This window comes from Oncorhynchus masou, chromosome 21, assembly GCF_036934945.1.
Source record: "Oncorhynchus masou masou isolate Uvic2021 chromosome 21, UVic_Omas_1.1, whole genome shotgun sequence".
Lineage (NCBI taxonomy): Eukaryota > Metazoa > Chordata > Actinopteri > Salmoniformes > Salmonidae > Oncorhynchus > Oncorhynchus masou.
In genome coordinates, this window is record NC_088232.1 from 50,296,388 (window position 1) to 50,317,944 (window position 21,557).

At 44.9% G+C, this 21,557-nt stretch overlaps 1 protein-coding gene across 1 annotated transcript in view; it reads left to right on the forward strand.

The window, feature by feature from the left end:
• Positions 1-21,557, forward strand: part of LOC135508471 (MAM domain-containing glycosylphosphatidylinositol anchor protein 2-like) — a 219,020-nt gene that overhangs the window by 167,517 nt on the left and 29,946 nt on the right. The window contains exons 10-11 of the mRNA XM_064928684.1: positions 1,091-1,239; positions 16,235-16,412. Of these exons, the coding sequence (XP_064784756.1) occupies positions 1,091-1,239; positions 16,235-16,412 (327 nt within the window). The remainder of the gene's footprint in view (positions 1-1,090; positions 1,240-16,234; positions 16,413-21,557) is intronic.

Below are 21,557 nucleotides of genomic sequence, written 5' to 3' on the forward strand. Positions count from 1 at the left end.
TAACTCACATAGCTAGAATGATTCAGCTAACTCACATAGCTACAGTAGAATGATTAATCTAATTCACATAGCTACAGTAGAATGATTAATCTAACTCACATAGCTAGAATGATTCAAATTACTACCCAGACTATTTGCACCCCCCACCTTTACACTGCTGCTACTCTGTTGTTATCATCTATGCATAGTCACTTAACTCTACCTACATACTACCTCAACTAACCGCTGCCCCCGCACATTGACTCTATACCAGAACTCCCCTGTATATAGTCTTGCTATTGTTATTTTACTGCTGCTCTTTAATTAATTGTTACTTTTATTTCTTATACTTATACATATTTTTTAAAACTGCATTGTTGGTTAGGGGCTTGTAAGTAAGCATTTCACTGTAAGGTTGTATTCGGCGCATGTGACTAATACAATTTGATTTGATTCATCTATCTCACATAGCTCTAATGATTCATCTATCTCACATAGCTCTAATGATTCATCTATCTCACATAGCTCTAATGATACGTTGTTGTATCACGACTCACTGTAACATCAAATACATGTGATAGGTAGACAGCTCCTCAATGTCACATTAATGTCTGCTTTGGACTAATCCATTACGCTGTGTGTTAATAGTCACACTCTAAAGCTCCTGTGCACCTCTTCCTGCCTCTCTAGTAACAAGTTAGGTTTTCAAGAACCAGACAGGTCTTTTTTCGCTAAGCTGTTTTCCATGGCTTGTCAGCTTTTTAGCCCTCTTCTTCACTGCGTAGTTTTGTGTCAGTGCATTTGAACCACTGGCTTTCTTTCTGCATGTTCTATTTGTGGGCATCATTGGGAAAAGTAAAGCTTCAGTGGCTACAGCGACAGTGCTCTCCATATATATATATATATATATCCACAAGAAGACAAGTTTAGGTGTGAAAGAGTACGGTGCACCAACAAATGGAGGCTGTTCTGAGGGCATATGGGGGATGGTGCAACTCGATATTAGGAAGGTGTCCTTTACGTTTTAGTTTACTCTGTGTACACTGAGTAAGTCTACAATAGGACAAATACAAGCGCCCATGCTAAAACCAGCTTTTGTTTTCTGCTACAGGGAGGGCCTATGCCCCAGAGTTCTACTATGACACGTACAGTGCGTTGTGGCAGAACCGGCCCAGGGTCTACGGCTTCAAGCTACAGTGGACCCAGCAGAACCCGCTGTCTGTGGACCGCATCGTGGCCTACCGACTGGGGATCAAACAGGTGAGCAGGGCCAGTTAGACCTTCACCTGGACTTTTCATGCTCTAGGTTTTGTCAAAGTTTCACCTTTTTAAGGTCTACTTTTGTCTCAAAGGCGAGAGCAGTTGTCTGTAGCACACAGTACTTCCTCCTTCTGTTGTCACCCATGAGAGTGAATCAGGTTTTGTCATTCTAGCCAAGTAGTGACTTTGACAGTATTCATTGCAGCAAATGTCCTTATTTTGCAGAAGATACTGTAGTCATTGCAGAAATATGATCCTGAGATCTAACATATTCAATCCTGCTAAATGCCTGTGCAGGATGTACTTGTGAAGACATTAGAATTTGTCCTTTCTGACTGTGTGTGGCATTCTGCTGTTGGGGGTCACCCCCCCCCCCCTTTATAGACGACCAGAGGAAACTAGCTGAGAGCATTTCATTTCTTTTAAGCAAACCCCCACCCTCCTCCTTGTCTGTGGTGTTCCGGTTAGGGATGGCATTCCGGTTGTCAATGTCGTCTTCTCCGTTCACCATTACTTCTCCCTCACCTTCAGCACTGTCAGCGCACAGCTGGAATGACAGAGTCCTCAGCCACTTCTAATGGCATCACACGGCATGATTTATTCCCCGTCAGGTTTGTCATTGCCTGGTCGCCTCCCACCGGCGCTCAAAGTCAACACTAAGTCAAATAAAAACATTCAACTAATTTGTTCTGTTCGATTTTTATATTTGTTTATTTTTCCTTGTTTATTTCAAAACAAACTTCCCAGTCACGCATGCTGTTAGTCATCACTGCAGGGCACTGAGGACATTGAGACTTTTATTTGATTTATTTATTTAGGTTCTGTATACACGTCAGGTGTTCTGCCCAGTGGTTCCACATATTGGGGTCGACTTTCTCTCACACGACACGCTCAGCGATATTTTCAGCACAGTGAAGCACATTTTCACTGGCTGCACAGATTCTTTCAGACTCGCAGGACTGTTTATAAAACACTCGAGCCGGGTGTCTTTTCACCTGGGAGGTGGTGCATCCATATCTGTATCAGCCCCGTTCTGAATGGACCACTTGTGTTCATTCGCCACAAAGCATTGTGAAAAGCAGCTAGCTATTGTTTCTCAGTTCCTTCTTCTTGCTAGGTCTGCATAGGGAAAGGGACTTCATTGCTATATAAGAGTCCGCAACATAGCAGACACCTGGCTAAGAGCAGGAGGTGAAGGAGAGGAGGAGGATGGGAGGGGGAAAGAACAGGAAAGGAGTGAGGGCAAGAAACTAATTAACAACTTCACCCAGAGGGGAAGAGCTGCCCAAATAAGATAAGGTGTTCAGTGAGGAACCAGTGATGGAATTCGCTGGAACAGAGGTTAGGTGTGTGGGCCGTGATTACATGTGCGTGAGACACGTCTGAAAACCACACAACCAGCATCTGTCAGTGGGGGAGGAGAGGTAGCTGCTGAGGAGAGGACGAGCCTTGATGGACTCTTTCAGACTCATCACATTGCAGGTGCCCGGTTGTCACTGTCTCTGTCAGCCCCTTTCTTGTTTAATGGATAACGCTCTCTAACCGGCTGTCTTTTGCGATGGTAGCACATTATCTAGTGCTTTTATTGTGCTTTTCTTTGCCAGGTTCAGTACAGTGGTTTCCTGGATGAGGCCCATCCATCATGGAGGCATGGCTGGTCTCTGCTCTCTCCTCTATGCCTGGATTTGGTACCTGCTGTTCCCCTCACTCCTTCCCTCCTCTCCTCCTTTCTGCCTGGCTGGTCAATCCTCCTCTCTTTTTTTTTCTTCTCTCTCTCTTCTCTCTCTCACTCTTTCTCTCTCTTCTCTCTCCGATCCCTCATTATCTCTCTCTCTCTCTCTACTATTGCTCTCTCTCTCTCCGATTCCCCTCTACCTCTCTCGCTCTCTCTGCTATAGCTCTCTCTCTTTTCTGTTTAGTGGCTCACACATGACATTTCCAGGACACTAGCCTGCATGGGGTTTAACTTAACCCTCCTAAGGGCAGACTGGACTGACTGCAGAGTTAAGTTCACTCTCCTAGTGGTGTGTGTGTGTGTGTGTGTGTGTGTGTGTGTGTGTGTGTGTGCGTGTGCGTGCGTGCGTGTAAATCCAATAATTTGCCAAAATGACAGATAACAAGTCCTATTGTTTGAGCAGAATCGGTCTGCTATTATTCTGTCTGTATTGTGTGTCGTTTAATAGCGTTGTTTTGATGAATAATGAAACTCTCCTTTCACTTTTTAATCACTTCCACCATTCCAACATCATGGCTTTGGCGCCACGGACACAAGACACTTTACGTAGTGAGGAAATCATACGGTATAGCTCCCTCGATGATGATACACTGCCATTATTATACGCAGTGGTCCAAGGACATGCTGATTCCTTCTTCTAGTTATTAGCTGACCAATAACAGAGTCACTTCAGCTGGGGGGGGATTTGGCGTTGGCAGAGACCGGGCTAACTAAGCCTATGTATCTCTATCTTCCGTTCTCATCGTTGATAACAGAAGCTGATCAGATACCAGATGGGTCAAGCCATTTGGGGGTTCGGGGGATCATCCCAAGCTACATAGAAGGGTTGCAATTATATGGCCCCAGTGTTACAGCAAGTAGGAAGTAGTTTCCCGTTCAGTCATTCTGAGGAGGAAAGGGAGGGAGAGACGGTGAGGAGGAGGGAGGTAGGGGGATAACTTCCTCCGTCACGCTCTCTCTCCATGCTCCCTATCTTTTAGTTAGGGGGCCCAGAGGTGTAGCCCCGTTCCACCCCTCACTCCTGCTGATGATAGGATGGGAGCCCCCGCGGTGTCCTAATGTTGGCTGTTTCCGATCGGGCGACCAAGCAGAATGCCCTTATCTAATCATGCACCCCGTATACGCCTCTGATTCCCGTGCCCCCATACTGTTTATCCGCTTAATTTCATCAATGGTGACTTCTCTTCCATCTCTCTCTCTCCTCCTCTCTCCTCTCTCCCTATATCTCTCTCTCCTCCTCTCTCCTCTCTCCCTATATCTCTCTCTCCTCCTCTCTCCTCTCTCCCTATATCTCTCTCTCCTCCTCTCTCCTCTCTCCCTATATCTCTCTCTCCTCCTCTCTCCTCTCTCCCTATATCTCTCTCTCCTCCTCTCTCCTCTCTCCCTATATCTCTCTCTCCTCCTCTCTCCTCTCTCCCTATATCTCTCTCTCCTCCTCTCTCCTCTCTCCCTATATCTCTCTCTCCTCCTCTCTCCTCTCTCCCTATATCTCTCTCTCCTCCTCTCTCCTCTCTCCCTATATCTCTCTCTCCTCCTCTCTCCTCTCTCCCTATATCTCTCTCTCCTTCCCAACACCCCATTCTCAGAATCTCACCCAGGCTGATATTTGACACATGGCTGCTAACAGCGTATTAAACTCTTGACAGCTCAGCGGACTTCGCCTCGACTTCACACATCGTGACGTCTTGCTAAGTATAATAGTCGAGGCGGTCGTTCTCTCGTTAAGTACCTGCAATTCATCTAGCATGTTAACAAGGCAATGTGTGACAACTAATTCACACTCCCCTTTACAACATTCACTCCCCCTGTTAGAGTTAGAAGTACTCGTAAAATATCCATGCCACAAACCGCTTTTCTTGTCCTTGCCGTACATTATAGGGTTACATTGGCTATTCCAATATGTTCACATAAGTATTTACATTGTCGAATAGTGAAGACATCAAAACTATGAAATAACACATATGGAATCATGTAGTAACCCAAAAAGTTTTAAACAAATCAAAATATATTTCATCTTTGAGATTCTTCAAAGTAGCCACCCCTTTGCCTTTGCAAGCTCTTGGCATTCTCTCAACCAGCTTCACCTGGAATGCTTTTCCAACTATCTTAAAGGAGTTCCCACATATGCTGAGCACTTGTTGGCTGCTTTTCCTTAAGTACCTTACTGTGATTGTTTTCTATTAAAATGGTCAAGAATAGCTTATTAGCTAAATATATATACTTAAGCAAGAATTTTGATAAGACTGTCTAGTAGTGGTCTGAGTGAGGGGGCTAATTGTACGAGCCTAATGGGAGGGATATGTAACCTGAAAACGAGCTGTTATTGGCAGAGAGAAAACTCTCTTGGTTATTGGTCTACTAACTTATACCTCCTGGTGATGTCGCCAGGCGGTCCAAAACCCCAAAACAAGATGACATTTCAGGCCGTCTTTTCAAACAGCTCTTACACTAAAAGGGTGTTATCATCATTTTCAACATTTCACAGTATTATTCCAACCTCATGGTGTGGAAATATGTATAAAACACAGGAAAATCACAACCCTACTGCCGACAAAACCCTACTGCCGACAAAACCCTACTGCCGACAAAACCCTACTACCGACAACCCTGCTGCCCAACAACCCTGCTGCCAACAAAACCCTACTGCCGACAACTCTACTGCCGACAAAACCCTACTCCCGACAAAACCCTACTGCCGACAAAACCCTACTCCCGACAAAACCCTACTCCCGACAAAACCCTACTGCCGACAAAACCCTACTGCCGACAACCCTGCTGCCAACAAAACCCTACTGCCGACAAAACCCTACTGCCGACAAAACCCTACTGCCGACAACCCTGCTGCCCGACAACCCTGCTGCCAACAAAACCCTACTGCCGACAAAACCTTACTGCCGACAACCCTGCTGCCCGACAACCCTGCTGCCGACAAAACCCTACTGCCGACAACCCTACTGCCGACAACTCTACTGCCGACAAAACCCTACTGCCGACAACCCTACTGCCGACAACCCTACTGCCGACAACCCTACTCCCGACAACCCTACTGCCGACAACCCTACTCCCGACAAAACCTTACTGCCGACAAAACCTTACTGCCGACAAAACCCTACTGCCGACAAAACCGTACTGCCGACAACCCTGCTGCCCGACAACCCTGCTGCCCGACCACCCTGCTGTCCGACCACCTCGCTGCCCAACAACCCTACTGCCAACAAACCTGCTGCCGACAAAGCCCTACTGCTGACAACCCTGCTGCCCGGCAACCCTGCTGCCCGACAACCCTGCTGCCCAACAACCCTACAGCCGACAAACCTGCTGCCGACAAAACCCTACTGCCGACAACCCTGCTGCCCGACAACCCTGCTGCCCGACAACCCTGCTGCCCAACAACCCTACTGCCGACAACTCTACTGCCGACAACCCTACTGCCGACAACCCTACTGCCGACAACCCTACTCCCGACAACCCTACTGCCGAAAACCCTACTGCCGACAAAACCCTACTGCCGACAACCCTGCTGCCCGACAACCCTGCTGCCCGACAACCCTGCTGCCCGACAACCCTGCTGCCCGACAACCCTGCTGCCCGACAACCCTGCTGCCCAACAACCCTACTGCCGACAAACCTGCTGCCGACAAAACCCTACTGCCGACAAAACCCTACTGCCCGACAACCCTGCTGCTCGACAACCCTGCTGCCCGACAACCCTGCTGCCCGACCACCTCGCTGCCCAACAACCCTACTGCCGACAAACCTGCTGCCGACAAAACCCTACTGCCGACAACCCTGCTGCCCGACAACCCTGCTGCCCGATAACCCTGCTGCCCAACAACCCTACAGCCGACAACCCTACTGCCGACAACCCTGCTGCCCAACAACCCTGCTGCCCAACAACCCTACTGCCGACCAGCCTAATATTGACAACCCTACTACCCTACTACCGACAACCATACTACCGCAACAAGCTTTCGGCATAAAAGAAAAGAGGACTCTGTGTCTATACGTCCTGACACAGCATCGAGGAGAAATGCAACGGCCAAGTCGCCCGGTGTTTCCCCGCCTTGGCCTTCGAGTGCTTACAGCTTAGTCGTCAGCCTCGCCATTATCAGCCTTCATCATCATCACAGACTTGACTATACATTCTGTTTCATCATCACAGATTGACTGTACGTTCGCCGTCATGTCAGTATTCACGTGAAGGAGGAAAGAATCGAGTATTGGTCAAACAGATTAGAACTAACTCAAGGCTAATTGGTGCTGTTTGAATTATTTAGTGGTGTGTTTGCTGCGTCCGAGAGAGAGGCCTTGGATTGAATTCTCCCCAGATTATTATTTACTCAGAGTAAATGATTTCCCCCTGGTCTCCGGTGGATTTGAGGATGAGCTGCTGTATCCTGATGAATCGAAGAGGAGGAAAGTGAGAGACAAGAGGATGAGGAGGAATCCATGAGAAGGAATCTCTCTTCTCTCTCTCCTTCTCTCTTTCTATCTCCCTCTCCCTTTCTATCTGTTTTTCTCTCTTTCTCTCATCTCTTCTCTCTCTCCTTCTCTCTTTCTATCTCCCACTCCATTTCTATCTGTTTTTCTCTCTTTCTCTCGTCTCTTCTCTCTCTCCCACTTTCTCTCTTCTGTCTTTCTCTCTCATTCTTGTTCTGGTTCTCTACCCTTTTATCTGTTCTTCTCTCTTTCTTTCTCGCTCTCTCTATTTCTCTCATTCTCTCTCTCTTCCCTCTCCTCCCTTTCTTTCTTCCTCTGTCTCTTTCTCTCTTCTATTCTCTCCCTCTCTCCTCCTTTCTACAACAGGATTTGGCATGATGATGGCATGAATGAGAAGTGAGGCTCGTTGCCATGGCAACACAGTTTTACCTCCAACAGGCAACATACATTGCTTAGCAGAATACAAAAGGGACAGAGCAGAATGTGAGGGAATAGTTTAGCTTATTAATTTGACTATTTTAAAACAAGCACACGTAAAAATAGAAAAAGACATACATGTACAATGAAAGGGGGATCCCTAGTCAGTTGTCCAAATGAATGTATTCAACTGAAATGTGTCTTCTGCATTTAAAGCAACCCCTCTGAAATTCTACCTTAATTGACATCCACGGCACCCGGGGAATACTGCCTGGCTCAGGAGCAGATTTTTACCTTGTCAGCCCCGGGATGCGAACAAGCAACCTTTTGGTTACTGGCCCAATTTATTCAAGTGTTTTTCTTTATTTTTTACCATTTTCTACATTGTAGGATAATAGTGAAGGCATCAAAACTATGAAATAACAAAGTGTTAAACAAATCTAAATCTATTTTATGTTAGATTCTTCAAAGTAGCCACCCTTTGCCTTGATGACAGCTCTGCACACTCTTGGCATTCTCTCAAACAGCTTCACCTGGAATGCTTTTCCAACAGTCTTGAAAGAGTTCCCGCATATGCTGAGAGCTTGTTGGCTGCTTTTCATTCACTCTACGATCCAACTCATCTCAAACCATCTCAATTGGGTTGAGGTCAGGTGATTGTGAAGGCCAGGTCATCTGATGCAGCACTCCATCACTATCCTTCTTGGTCAAATAGCCCTTACACAGCCTAGAGGTGTGTTGGGACATTTTTCTGTTGAAAATCAAATGATAGTCCCACTAAGCACAAACCAGATGGGATTGTGCATCCCTGCAGAATGCTGTGGTAGCCATGCTGGTTAAGTGTGCCTTGAATTCTAAATAAATCACTGACAGTGTCACTAGCAAAGAACCCCCACACCATCACACCTCCTCCTCCATGCTTCACAGTGGAAAGCACACATGTGAAGATCATCCGTTCATCCACTCTGCGTCTCACAAAGACACGGCGGTTGGAACCAAAAATCTAAAATCTGGAATCATCAGACCAAAGGACAGATTTCCACCGGTTTAATGTCCATTGCTAATGTTTCTTGGCCAAATCAGGTCTTCTTCTTATTGGCATCCTTAGTGGTTTCTTTGCAGCAATTCGACCATGAAAGCCTGATTCACGCAGTCTCCTCTGAACAGTTGATGTTGAGATGTGTCTGTTACTTGAACTCTGTGAAGCATTTATTGGGCTGCAATCTGAGGTGCAGTTAACTCTAATGAACTTATCCTCTGCATCAGAGGGAACTCTGGGTCTTCCTTTCCTGCGGCGATCGTCATGAGAGCCAGTTTCATCATAGCGCTTGATGGTTTTTGGGACTGCACTTGAAGAAACTTTCAAAGTTCTTGACATTTTCTGGATTGACTGACCTTCATGTCTTAAAGTAATGTTAAAGTTCTTGCCATAATATGGACTTGGTATTTTCCCAAATAGGGCTATCTTCTGTATACCACACCTACCTTGACACAACACAACTGAACTGCAAAGGGTGGCTACTTTGAAAGATATAAAATATATTTGACATTTTTTAAGACTTTTTGGTTACTACATGATTCCATATGTGTTATTTCATAGTGTTGATGTCTTCACTATTATTCTACAATGTAGAAAATAGTACAAATAAAGAAAAACCCTTGAATGAGTAGGTGTGTTCAAACTTTTGACTGGTACTATACAATCCACCTGTTTGGTGAATGACATGGCATTTTGTCTGACTGTGTAAATAACCATACATGACATGATCAGTATGATCTACTCTCTCTCAGCATCTCTAAGCAGTAAATGGTGAAAGGTGGGTGCATTTGTATTGAGGACGTAGCATTGAGTCCGATTATGATCATAATATGACCGTCATAACATAAGTGTGAATGAACATGACATGGAAAATGAATGGCTGTTACCTTCTCTTCCTCTGCCCACATTGCATGTAAAATCTTCATAACAAGCCAAATAACATCTGCGCTTTTACAATTTAATTCGCCCAATTTTATGGCTGTGTCTGAGTCTCTGCCATACACACTGGAGAGGATGAACAAAACAGGCATATGTGTTCCCCAGCCGCTGATGGTTGAATATAAAGGTCAGCTTTGTAGGAAATGAAATGTCAGGCTGGTGGAGGCAGGAGGAGGCTGGTGGGATAGGAGGAGACTGGAGGAGGCTGGTGGGATAGGAGGAGACTGGAGGAAGCTGGTTGGAGGCATGAGGAGGCTGGTGGGATAGGAGGAGACTGGTGGGATAGGAGGAGACTGGAGGAAGCTGGTTGGAGGCATGAGGAGGCTGGTGGGATAGGAGGAGACTGGAGGAGGCTGGTGGGATAGGAGGAGACTGGAGGAGGCTGGATGAGGTGGGATAAGAGACAGGTGGGGGCTGTTGGTCAGGGGATGGAAGCAGGGGGGAAATGGAGGAGACGAGGAGGTTGGAGGAGGGTGGTGGGATAGGAGGAGACTAGATGAGGCTAGAGGCGGTTGTAAGAGACATGTGGGGGCTGTTGGAAGCAGGGGGAGACAGGAGGAAACAGGTGGAGTCAGGAGGATGTTGTTGGAAGCAGGGGGGAAATGGAGGAGACGAGGAGGTTGGAGGAGGCTGGTGGGATAGGAGGAGACTGGAGGAGGCTGGATGAGGCTAGAGGAGGTTGTAAGAGACATGTGGGGGCTGTTGGAAGCAGGGGGAGACAGGAGGAAACAGGTGGAGTGGTTCAGGGGGAAATGGAGGCGAGGATGTTGATAGGAGGAGACTGGAGGAGGCTGGATGAGGTAGGGATAAGAGAAGGTGGGGGCTGTTGGAAGCAGGGGGAGGAGACAGGTGGAGAGGAGGATGTTGTTGGGATAGGAGGAGACTGGAGGAGGCTGGATGAGGCTAGAGGAGGTTGTAAGAGACATGTGGGGGCTGTTGGAAGCGGGGGAGACAGGAGGAAACAGGTGGAGTCAGGAGGATGTTGTTGGAAGCAGGGGGGAAATGGAGGAGACGAGGAGGTTGGAGGAGGCTGGTGGGATAGGAGGAGACTGGAGGAGGCTGGATGAGGCTAGCGGAGGTTGTAAGAGACATGTGGGGGCTGTTGGAAGCAGGGGGAGACAGGAGGAAACAGGTGGAGTCAGGAGGATGTTGGAAGCAGGGCGGAAATGGAGGAGACGAGGAGGCTGGATGAGGTTGAAAGAGGCTGGAGGAGGTTGGAAGAGTTGGGAGGAGACAGGAAGATGCTGTTGGAAGTAGGGGTAGACAGGAGGAGGCACGAGGAGAAGGTGGGGTAGGAGGTGGCAGGAAGGAGGAAGCTGGAGGAGGCAGGAGGAGACAGGAGGTTGCAATTGGAGGCAGGAAGAGAATGGAGGAGGCAGGAGCAGGCAGGAGGAGGCTAGAGGAGTGAGTGAGGTGGTATCAGAAGGAGGATGCCAAGGGTCGTGCTCATGCTGGAGGACGCGTTAAAAGTCAAGTGCTGTCTCAGATTAGGTCGACGGTCCCTTGTGCTTCTGGGGGTGAAGTGTTTGAACGGCAGACTGAGCTGATAACTTCCTAACATCTCAGCGACATGGGACCTAAACTGGAGCGGAAGAGCAGTGTAGTGCTCTTTTAGATGGTAGGGGTGTTAGTAAAGTACATGCTAATGCCATTTACACTACACCTGAGTTTTGTCTCTTGAGTGACACAGGCCTATGCCTACAGTATATGTATGCATAGTTGGTAACCCTTTACTTTCCTGCAGGTATAATGCATTGGGATGCTGTTATAATGTTGTTATAAGACTTGTGACACGCATGTACTGTATGACCCCTTATAATGTCTGGTTATCCTCTCATAATGATCATACATCCTTTCTCTATAACATTCCAGCCTTGGTTTCATGCTGAAACCATAGAAACATTCTTAGAACACATACTGTAGTATTGTACATCTCTACGGCTCAAACTCCGTGTGGATAAAAGAGCAGGCAACAAAAAAAAAAAGATGTCCTGGTAAAAAAAAAAGTCCCTTTAAGAAAAAGATGTCCCTTTAAGAAAAATATGTCCTGGTAAAAAAAATATGTCCCTTTAAGAAAAATATGTCCCTTTAAGAAAAAGATGTCCCTTTAAGAAAAAGATGTCCTTGTAAGAACTGCAGATGTGGAATTAGGAAGCTAGCTGAGGCAATAGATGTAGATGTCATTAGCTGGGTAGCAGGGACGTGCAGGAGAGAATGTGGGCCTCACAGGTTCCCCCGCTCACTTCCCACCAGCTTCACTCTCCATTGGTTGAATTCTGGGTTTGACCAGTCATCTTCTATTTGTCGGCTGCCAGGCCCACTGTGACTCACTCAGCTGTCACACGAGACATCGTGGGCCTTGGCTCCCTGGGAAAATGGCGAGCGTGCCAATTGTCGTAGCCAAGATCAACAGTGATTAGCCGCACAACATTGCTCGGGGGTTGGCCACATAACCAAGTTTTGTTGCATCTCTGGCATGGAAAGACAATTCATTGAGATAGTGTTATGAGTTATTACTGGTAATACATTGAAAAATAGTCACTCTTTGAAATTGTGAGTGATGGGATATGAATATAGATGTTCAATAAAGAATGAAAACTGAAATGATTTTATTTTTGAGCCGTTCACGGTTTGTTTGACCTAATGTACAGTTCATAGAACTCAGATGTACTAATAATGATGTGAACAGCAGGACGGTTGATTATTTTTGTGATATAATATAGTTGTGTTTGATGTTAATTTATAGTGTTTGTCGTCAACTGTCTCTGACACAATACATCTGGCAAGCAAGGCAATAGGACAGTCCATTGCTTTATACTTGAAAACATTGGGCCTCACTAAAAGCTAGATATTGTATTGTACTCATATTCAGCCTATTGTTATATTTTGAGGCTAATCCCTTTTGACTAGTGCACTGGTGTTTATTTTTCTAAGTACCTGAAGACCGAGGGAGTTATGTGGTGCTGCGTTTAATTTGACATGCTTAGCTGGTTCTAGAGGAACCGTGTGACTAAGAAACCAACAAGGGAATTAAGAAAGCTTTTTACATTAAAACATACATGCTTTAAATTATTCCTTTAATATTTACATTAAAACATACATGCTTTAAATTATTCCTTTTAATATTTACATTCAAATACACATGGCTTAAATGATTCCTTTAATAATTGCATTAAAACATACACATGGCTTAAATTATTCCTTTAATAATTGCATTAAAACATACCCGCTTTAAATGATTCCTTTAATATTTGATTTGAAGATGCATGTCTCTGTCTTCAACCTGTTTGCTATGCATGTGAGAGGTTAATTGGGAGATTCACAGAGCTAGAGCATCTTATCTCATCTCAATGCTTCCAGCATGGTGGCACCTCAGCTCCAACAAGGTGTCTGCTCTTCCGCATGTATGACAACTTCATAACTGTCACCTATTCATGAACAGATTGCCTATCTTTTAGTCTATTGTCATAGCAGCTCTAGTGTGTTTGTGTGTGTGTGTGTGTGTGTGTGTGTGTGTGTGTGTGTGTGTGTGTGTGTGTGTGTGTGTGTGTGTGTGTGTGTGTGTGTGTGTGTGTGTGTGTGTGTGTGTGTGTGTGTGCGCGCGCGCGCGCATCCATACACACGTCTGTGCTTGCGGTATTCAAATGCATTTGTTAATGTCTTTGTTTATGTCTGCCTGAAGTACTATTCATTATGTTGAGAAGGTGTCATTTGTGATTGATCGAAAACAGTAGGTCACAATGAAAGAGACAATTCATTATGAAGTTTCACAATAGATTTCTTGGCAGGCTGTTCTATTTGTAAGAAAGACTGAAATGAAAAGCCGTAGTGATAGACGGTACTGTACAACAGAGTGTACAGGTATGACAGAATCTGCTCACACAGCATTGGTCTGGTCTAGCGACTGCCAGCTCTGCGCTACCCATGATGCCTTTCAGGCGGGGATTTGATCCCCAGTCCTGTCTTTTCTGTCTGCACTCCCCTACCTCTGTCCCACCCTCTAATTTAACCTGTCTGTTACTATAACAACAAAATATGAAAGAGAAGAAAAATTGCCATAAATTGAAGTGGACACTTATCCGATGTTAAATTCAGTTAACTTCCTTCCTGCCCAATGAAGTCAATCTATCTGTTAAAAACCGCTGTTTACAACTGCTCAAAGAAATGTCACGATGCCACTTACGACTGTCAGTCAGGCTGATGGAACTCGTAACGTCTTCCATAAAGATGTGTTCCCCGCGACAACAGAGGCAGCTGTTCTGGAGGACGTTGGTGCTTAGTGTAAAATGTGTAACCCCCTCACCATGCGGTGATTCACTACATTGTAAATCAGAAATGGATGGGGTGTTCACTACTGTGAGACATTGTAAACCTGGGCTGGATGGGGAGTTCACTACTGTGAGACATTGTAAACCTGGACTGGATGGGGAGTTCACTACTCTGAGACATTGTAAACCTGGGCTGGATGGGGAGTTCACTACTCTGAGACATTGTAAACCTGGGCTGGATGGGTAGTTCACTACTCAGAGACATTGTAAACCTGGGCTGGATGGGGAGTTCACTACTCTGAGACATTGTAAACCTGGGCTGGATGGGGAATTCACTACTCTGAGACATTGTAAACCTGGGCTGGATGGGCTGAGACATTGTAAACCTGGGCTGGATGGGGAATTCACTACTCTGAGACATTGTAAACCTGGGCTGGATGGGGAATTCACTACTCTGAGACATTGTAAACCTGGGCTGGATGGGGAGTTCACTACTCTGAGACATTGTAAACCTGGGCTGGATGGGGAATTCACTACTCTTAGACATTGTAAACCTGGGCTGGATGGGGTGTTTAAAGGATGGAAAGAGGCCTTGCAAACTAGTATCCAGCCAAGTGAGGGCAAACTAGCATCCAGCTAATTGATGGCAAACTAGCATCCAGCTAATTGAGGGCAAACTAGTATCTAGCCAAGTGAGGGCAAAATAGCATCCAGCTAATTGAGGGCAAACTAGCATCCAGCTAATTGAGGGCAAACTAGCATCCAGCCTAGGAACAGTGGGTTAACTACCTGTTCAGAATGACAACCTTGTCACGGGGTTTGAGCATCCAGTCCAAGCTCTAACCACTAGGCTAAGTGAGAGCCAGGATAATCCCTCCAACTGGCCAGTGAAGCTTATTTCCAGCTGATTATTACACATTGCTGGGGACAATATAAGGCCACTCTAAAATGGTGCCGTTTTGTCACACAACACAATGCCACAGATGTCTCAAGTTGCCAGAGAATTTAATGTTAATTTCTCTACCATTTCAAACTTTTATTTTTTAACTCAGAAGGCAAGGTCACTGATTAAGAACAAATTCTGAAGTTATTTTCAATGAACTGCCTATTTTTGGAACAGTGGGTTAACTGTCTTGTTCAGGTAATAATATTTTGAATATTCAATTAGGGTTTGACATCAACCAACTGTAATCAATCAAGAGAGACCGCCTGAACACTGTCTTGTTCAGGGGCAGAGCAACACATTTTTACCTTGTCAGCTCAGGGATTCAATCCACCAACCTTTCGGTTACTGGCCCAACACTCTAACCACTAGGCTACCTGCTGCCCCTATATCCATCCCGAGACAACTCCGACCTCGAGTATCAAACAAGCCACTAATTTTTCTGGGACCAAATTCGACACTCATTGACCTCCATACAACAACTCCTTGCATGGTGGGCGAAACAACAAAAAAACACCACCTTCTGGAGGGAAACAGATTTTCCACTCATTGACCTCCATACAACAACTCCTTGCATGGTGGGCGAAACAACAAAAAAACACCACCTTCTGGAGGGAAACAGATTTTCCACCGAGTTGGGCCTCTCTCTTCCTCTTCCTCTCTGGTGCCTTTCAGCCCCATTCAGCAATATGTCTCGCTTCAAATTCAAATACTTCAAGCGCCATCGGGAGTTTTTCATAGGAATACGTGGATGACGTCAGTAGATATCACTTTCTACTGGTTGTAATGTCTATGGTTAAATCAGATCTAACTTTATGGTAGCCCGCGTAACTCAACTCCACATTACACGATGGAGTTGAGCGGCGACTGGTGTGGGCCGACTGGAGCTCTGGCGTTTTTATAAAAACCTAGTGATTTCAGCACCAAAAGAATAGCACACAATTACACAGGACATTGTTTAGTCGGCTAACTTTATGGTAGACGGGACGAAGATCATATAACCAAGTGGAGGCTGTAGTAATGGTTGCCCTTCCTTGCAAAATACGGAATCCATTCAAATGTATCCTATTAGTTTCCTTTCACCTTGAGTTCAGAACGTGGACCAGTAGGAAGTGATTATGATGTGTTGAGTTTGGCCTATGTGCACTTGTAAAAATAAGCATTGGAATTGATTATAATGATTTTCCAATAAAATATTCCTATGTGTTGTCTAGACGGGCCAATCGAGGTGGTGGGAGCAAGAGATCCCCATGGAGGGAGCGATCGCCAAGGGCGAGCTGATCACCCACAACCTGACGGAGCTCATCAAGCCAGAGGCCTACCTGGTGCGCCTCACCCCCATCACGCGCTTCGGGGAAGGAGACTCCACAGACAGAACCATCAGATACAGTGGTGAGCAGAAATCATTCTCTGTCTAGTTGGGCGGCCTGGATAGTGTATGATCACAATGCTCTATTTAGAGTTAATTGTACTGTACAAAATCTACTTGGCCTTCAGCACTGTATATTCTTCAGTAGGGACTAGCATGGCCTTGAATGCTCACAGTTCTATATGGTGTTAATGTATATTGTTGCATATTGTATTGTATTTTGTTGTATAGTATACAGAATCCCCCTCAGCATTGTACAGTAGAGAAATGATTTTCTTCAATGAGGATGTGCAGTTGAAGTCAGAGGTTTACATACACCTGAGCCAAATACATTTAAACGCAGTTTTTCACAATTCCTGACATTTAATCCTGGTAAAAAATCCCCTGTCTTAGCTCAGTTAGGATCACCACTTTATTTTAAGAATGTGAAATGTCAGAATAATAGTAGAGAGAGAGTGATTTATTTCAGATTTGATTTCTTTCATCACATTCCTAGTGGGTCAGAAGATTACATACACTCAATTAGTATTTGGTAGCATTGCCTTTAAATTGTTTAACTTGGATCAAACGTTTTGGGTAGCCTTCCACAAGCTTCCCACAATAAGTTGGGTGAATTTTGGCCCATTCCTCCTGACAGAGCTGGTGTAACTGAGTCAGGTAGGTAGGCCTCCTTGCTCACACACGCTTGTTCAGTTCTGTCTACAAATTTTCTATGGGATTGAGGTCAGGGCTTTGAGATGGCCACTCCAATACCTTGACTTTGTTGTCCTTAAGCCATTTTGCCACACCTTTGGAAGTATGCTTGGGGTCATTGTCCATTTGGAAGACCCATTTGTGACCAAGCTTCAACTTCCTGACTGATGTCTTGAGATGTTGCTTGAATATATCCACATAATTTTCCTGCCTCATGAAGCCATCTATTTTGTGAAGTTCACCAGTCCCTCCTGCAGCAAAGCTCCCCCACAACATGATGCTGCCACCCCCGTGCTTCATGGTTGGGATGGTGTTCTTCGGCTTGCAAGCCTCCCCCTTTGTACTCCAAACATATCGATGGTCATTATAGCAAAACAGTTCTATTGTTGTTTCATTGGACCAGAGGACATTTCTCCAACAAGTACGATGTTTGTCTCCATGTGCAGTTGCAAACTGTAGTCTGGCTTTTTTTATGGCGGTTTTAGAGCAGTGACTTCTACCTTGCTGAGCAGCCTTTCAGGTTTTGTCCATATAGGACTCATTTTACTGTGGATATAGATACTTTTGTACCTGTTTCCTCCAGCATCTTCAAAAGGTTCTTTGCTGTTGTTCTGGGATTGATTTGCACTTTTCACACCAAAGTACGTTCATCTCTAGGAGACAGAACGCGTCTCCTTCCTGAGCGGTATGATGGCTGCGTGGTCCCATGGTGTTTATACTTGCGCAACTATTGTTTGTACAGACGAACGTGGTACCTTCAGGCATTTGGAAATTGCTCCCAAGGATGAACCAGACTTATGAATCAATCTACAATTTTTTTTCTGCAGTCTTGGTTGATTTCATTTTGATTTTCCCATGATGTCAAGCAAGCTGAGTTTGAAAAGAGGCACAATTGACTCAAATTAGTTTGAAGGTAAAGGAGTAATTTTTGTTTAAATACATCCACAGGTACACCTGACCCGCCAGTGAATTATGTTAAATAACGGTTCAAATTATGTCAAACTGCCTCTTAGCCTATCAGAAGCTTCTGCCAAGAGAGCAAAGCCATGACATCATTTTCTGGAATTTTCAGTCCGAAGCTGTTTAAAGGCACTTTGAGATATCAACTATATAAATAAATTTTATTTTATTTAGTGTATGTAAACTGTAAAGTTTGGTGGTGGAGGAATTTTGGTCTGGGGCTGTTTATCATGGTTTGTGCTATGGTCCTTAGTTCCAGTGAAGGGAAACCTTAATGCTTCGGCATTTAATGACATTCTAAATGATTCTGTGCTTCCAACTTTGTGACAGTTGGGGAAGCCCCTGTTTCAGCATAACAATGCCCCCTTGCACAAAGCGAGGTCCATGCAGAAATTGTTTGTTGAAATTGGTGTGGAAGAACTTCACTGGCATGCATAGAGCCCTGACCTGAACCCCATTGAACACCTTTGGGATGTATTTGAAATCAGACTGTGAGCCAGGCCTAATTGCCTAATATCAGTGCCCGACCTCACTAATGCTCTTGTGGCTGAATGTCCCCTCAGCAATGTTCCAACATCTAGTGGGAAGCCTTTCCAGAAGAGTGGAGGCTGTTATGGCAGCAATGTTCCAACATCTAGTGGAAAGCCTTTCCAGAAGAGTGGAGGCTGTTATGGCAGCAATGTTCCAACATCTAGTGGAAAGCCTTTCCAGAAGAGTGGAGGCTGTTATAGCAGCAATGTTCCAACATCTAGTGGGAAGCCTTCCCAGAAGAGTGGAGACTGTTAGGGCAGCAAAGGGGGGACCAACTCCATATTTTAAATGTTTACATTTTTTAATCAAACCATTTTTTAACTCGGCATGTCAGTTTAGAACAAATTCTAAATTTTCAACGCCCATGATTTTGGAATGTGATGTTCGATGTCAACATACTTTTGATCATGTAATGTATCACAGTAAGGGCCTCCCAGATGTTGACATATTTATATGGTAATAGGGACCCCTACTGGTTAGGAAAATACTGAATCATGAGATAGGTCACTGTCAGTACATTTGACAGAGCATTCTTATTTAAGAAGAAAGTAAAGCAAAGACAGAGATGAATTTGTACCCGTGATGATTACACATTCAGAGATCCAGGCATAATAACATGAGAAAACATTCAGCTCCTCAACTTAGTCATCAAAAAGTGCCATTGTCACCGAGGGGGAGGCGGCAGACAGTATCAAGAGCCATCCAGCAAGGATTTCGGCTAAGAATACAAACGGAAAGGATTTTGAATGAAATGCAATTTGTATGTAGTTGGAGGGGTGGACTTTAATTCCCTGTCTGTTAACACTGGTGTTTCTGTAGACAAGGTTCCACAATCATTGTCTAATGTCTACTTTATTTCTTTATCCTTCACTATCATTTACTTATTTTTTTAAATCAATCCGTCCTTTTTTTTGGTACTTTCTTATGAAGGGAGTGAAAAGAGGCACCGAAAATGTCCTTCCGCAAACACCTGTTCAAAAAATCTACTCCTTTCAACAGGCTGCAGAATTAGAATTACAGCCTGAGCTTTGCCTCAGCTTCAACACAGTTGGAAGTCCTTGTAGTGCAGCACTGCAACACAAGACACGATACTGTCCAGGTTTTGAGTCCTCTCTCTTCCAAACTTGAATAGCCTAGCCTGGGTCTATTCTAGTTCCAGCCTTTGAAATACACGTCTGCTACAAACCGTCAGTTCTCAGCCCTAGCCTGTGAAGTCACGCACGCACGCACGCACGCACGCACGCAGCCAACCAACCCCCCCCCCCCCATACAAACACAACAGAACACAGTCGGGTGGTGAGCTGCTCTGACTAGCAAACAAACACAGCAGTTCACTGACCTTCTGCACTAATTAGATGCTTCCAGCCTATATTCTCTAATCATGTTTTCCTCTGCACCCAGGTGAGATGAGGAAATAGCAGCACGAGAGTGCTTTCCACCTATTATCTTGTTTTTAGGAGTATTCTATGTCAGAGGTCTGAAACTCCCTGCCCTCGTGCCACATTAGGCCTATTTGTGGCCCACAGGCCTGGAATTTGAGCTTATGCTGTATCCATGTTATGGTGGTTGCTCATACAGTACAGATTGACGACATGCCTGACCTGACATTTCAACCTCTACGCTGCGGTCTCCCCCTTGACAGTGTTTAAGGTCCCATGGGACCATCGGTTGTGCTGTAACAACAACATAAAGACTCGCCTCGAAAAAGTCACCGTTGATGCAGTGACACACATTGTCACATTGGAAAGTGTATTTTACTGTGTTCAGGAATATTTATACTGTGTATATGTAATGACATGTATGAGACCCTTATACTCGTCATAACATTATTTAGGCTTTATTAAACTCTATAATTACAATTTATACAATCACTGAGGACATTGTGGTAAAATAAAGTTAGAGTCGAAAGTTCACAAACACTTGGAGGTTGGAGTCATTAAAACTCGTTTTTCAACCACTCCACAACAACTCTTGTCAACAAACTATAGTTTGGCAAGTCGGTTAGGACATCTGATTTGTACATGACTGTCATGCATAGGTGTAATAGGTGGCAGGGAAGTCAGGCGCAGGAGAGTCAAACTGAGTGTAAAATGGAGTCTTTTAATAAAGTTCCAAGAGTATGCTCCATAACACTAAATGTACAAACAAACCAAACATGGGTACGAGCACCCGACGCGCACCTATAAACAAATACACTATACTGACAACAAAACAATCTCTTACAAAGACATGAGGGGAAACAGAGGGTTAAATACACAACAGGTAATGAATGGGATTGAAAACAGGTGTGTGGGAAGACAAGACAAAACCAATGGAAAATGAAAAAAGGATCAATGATGGCTAGAAGACCGGTGACGTCGAACGCCGAGCACCGCCCGAACAAGGAGAGGCAACGACTTCGGCAGAAGTCGTGACAATGACATGAGTCAGTTATCCAACAATTGTTTACATACAGATTATTTCACTTGTAATTGGCAGTATCACAATTCCAGTGGGTCAGAAGTTTACATACACTAAGTTGACTGTGCCTTTAAACAGCTTGGAAAATTCCAGGAAATGATGTCATGGCTTTAGAAGCTTCTGATAGGCTAATTGACATCATTTGAGTCAATTGGAGGTGTACTTGTGGATGTATTTCAAGGTCTATCTTCAAACTCAGTGCCTCTTTGCTTGACATCATGGGAAAATCAAAAGAAATCAACCATGACCTCAGAATAAAAATTGTAGACCTCCACAAGTCTGGTTCATCCTTGGGAGCAATTTCCAAATACCTGAAGGTACCACGTTCATCTGTACAAACAATAGTAGGTATAAACACCATGGGACCACGCAGCCGTCATACCACTCAGGAAGGAAGCATGTTCTGTCTCCTAGAGGTGAACATACTTTGGTGCGAAAAGTGCAAATCAATCCCAGAACAACAGCAAAGGACCTTGTGAAGATGCTGGAGGAAACAGGTACAAAAGTATCTATATCCACAGTAA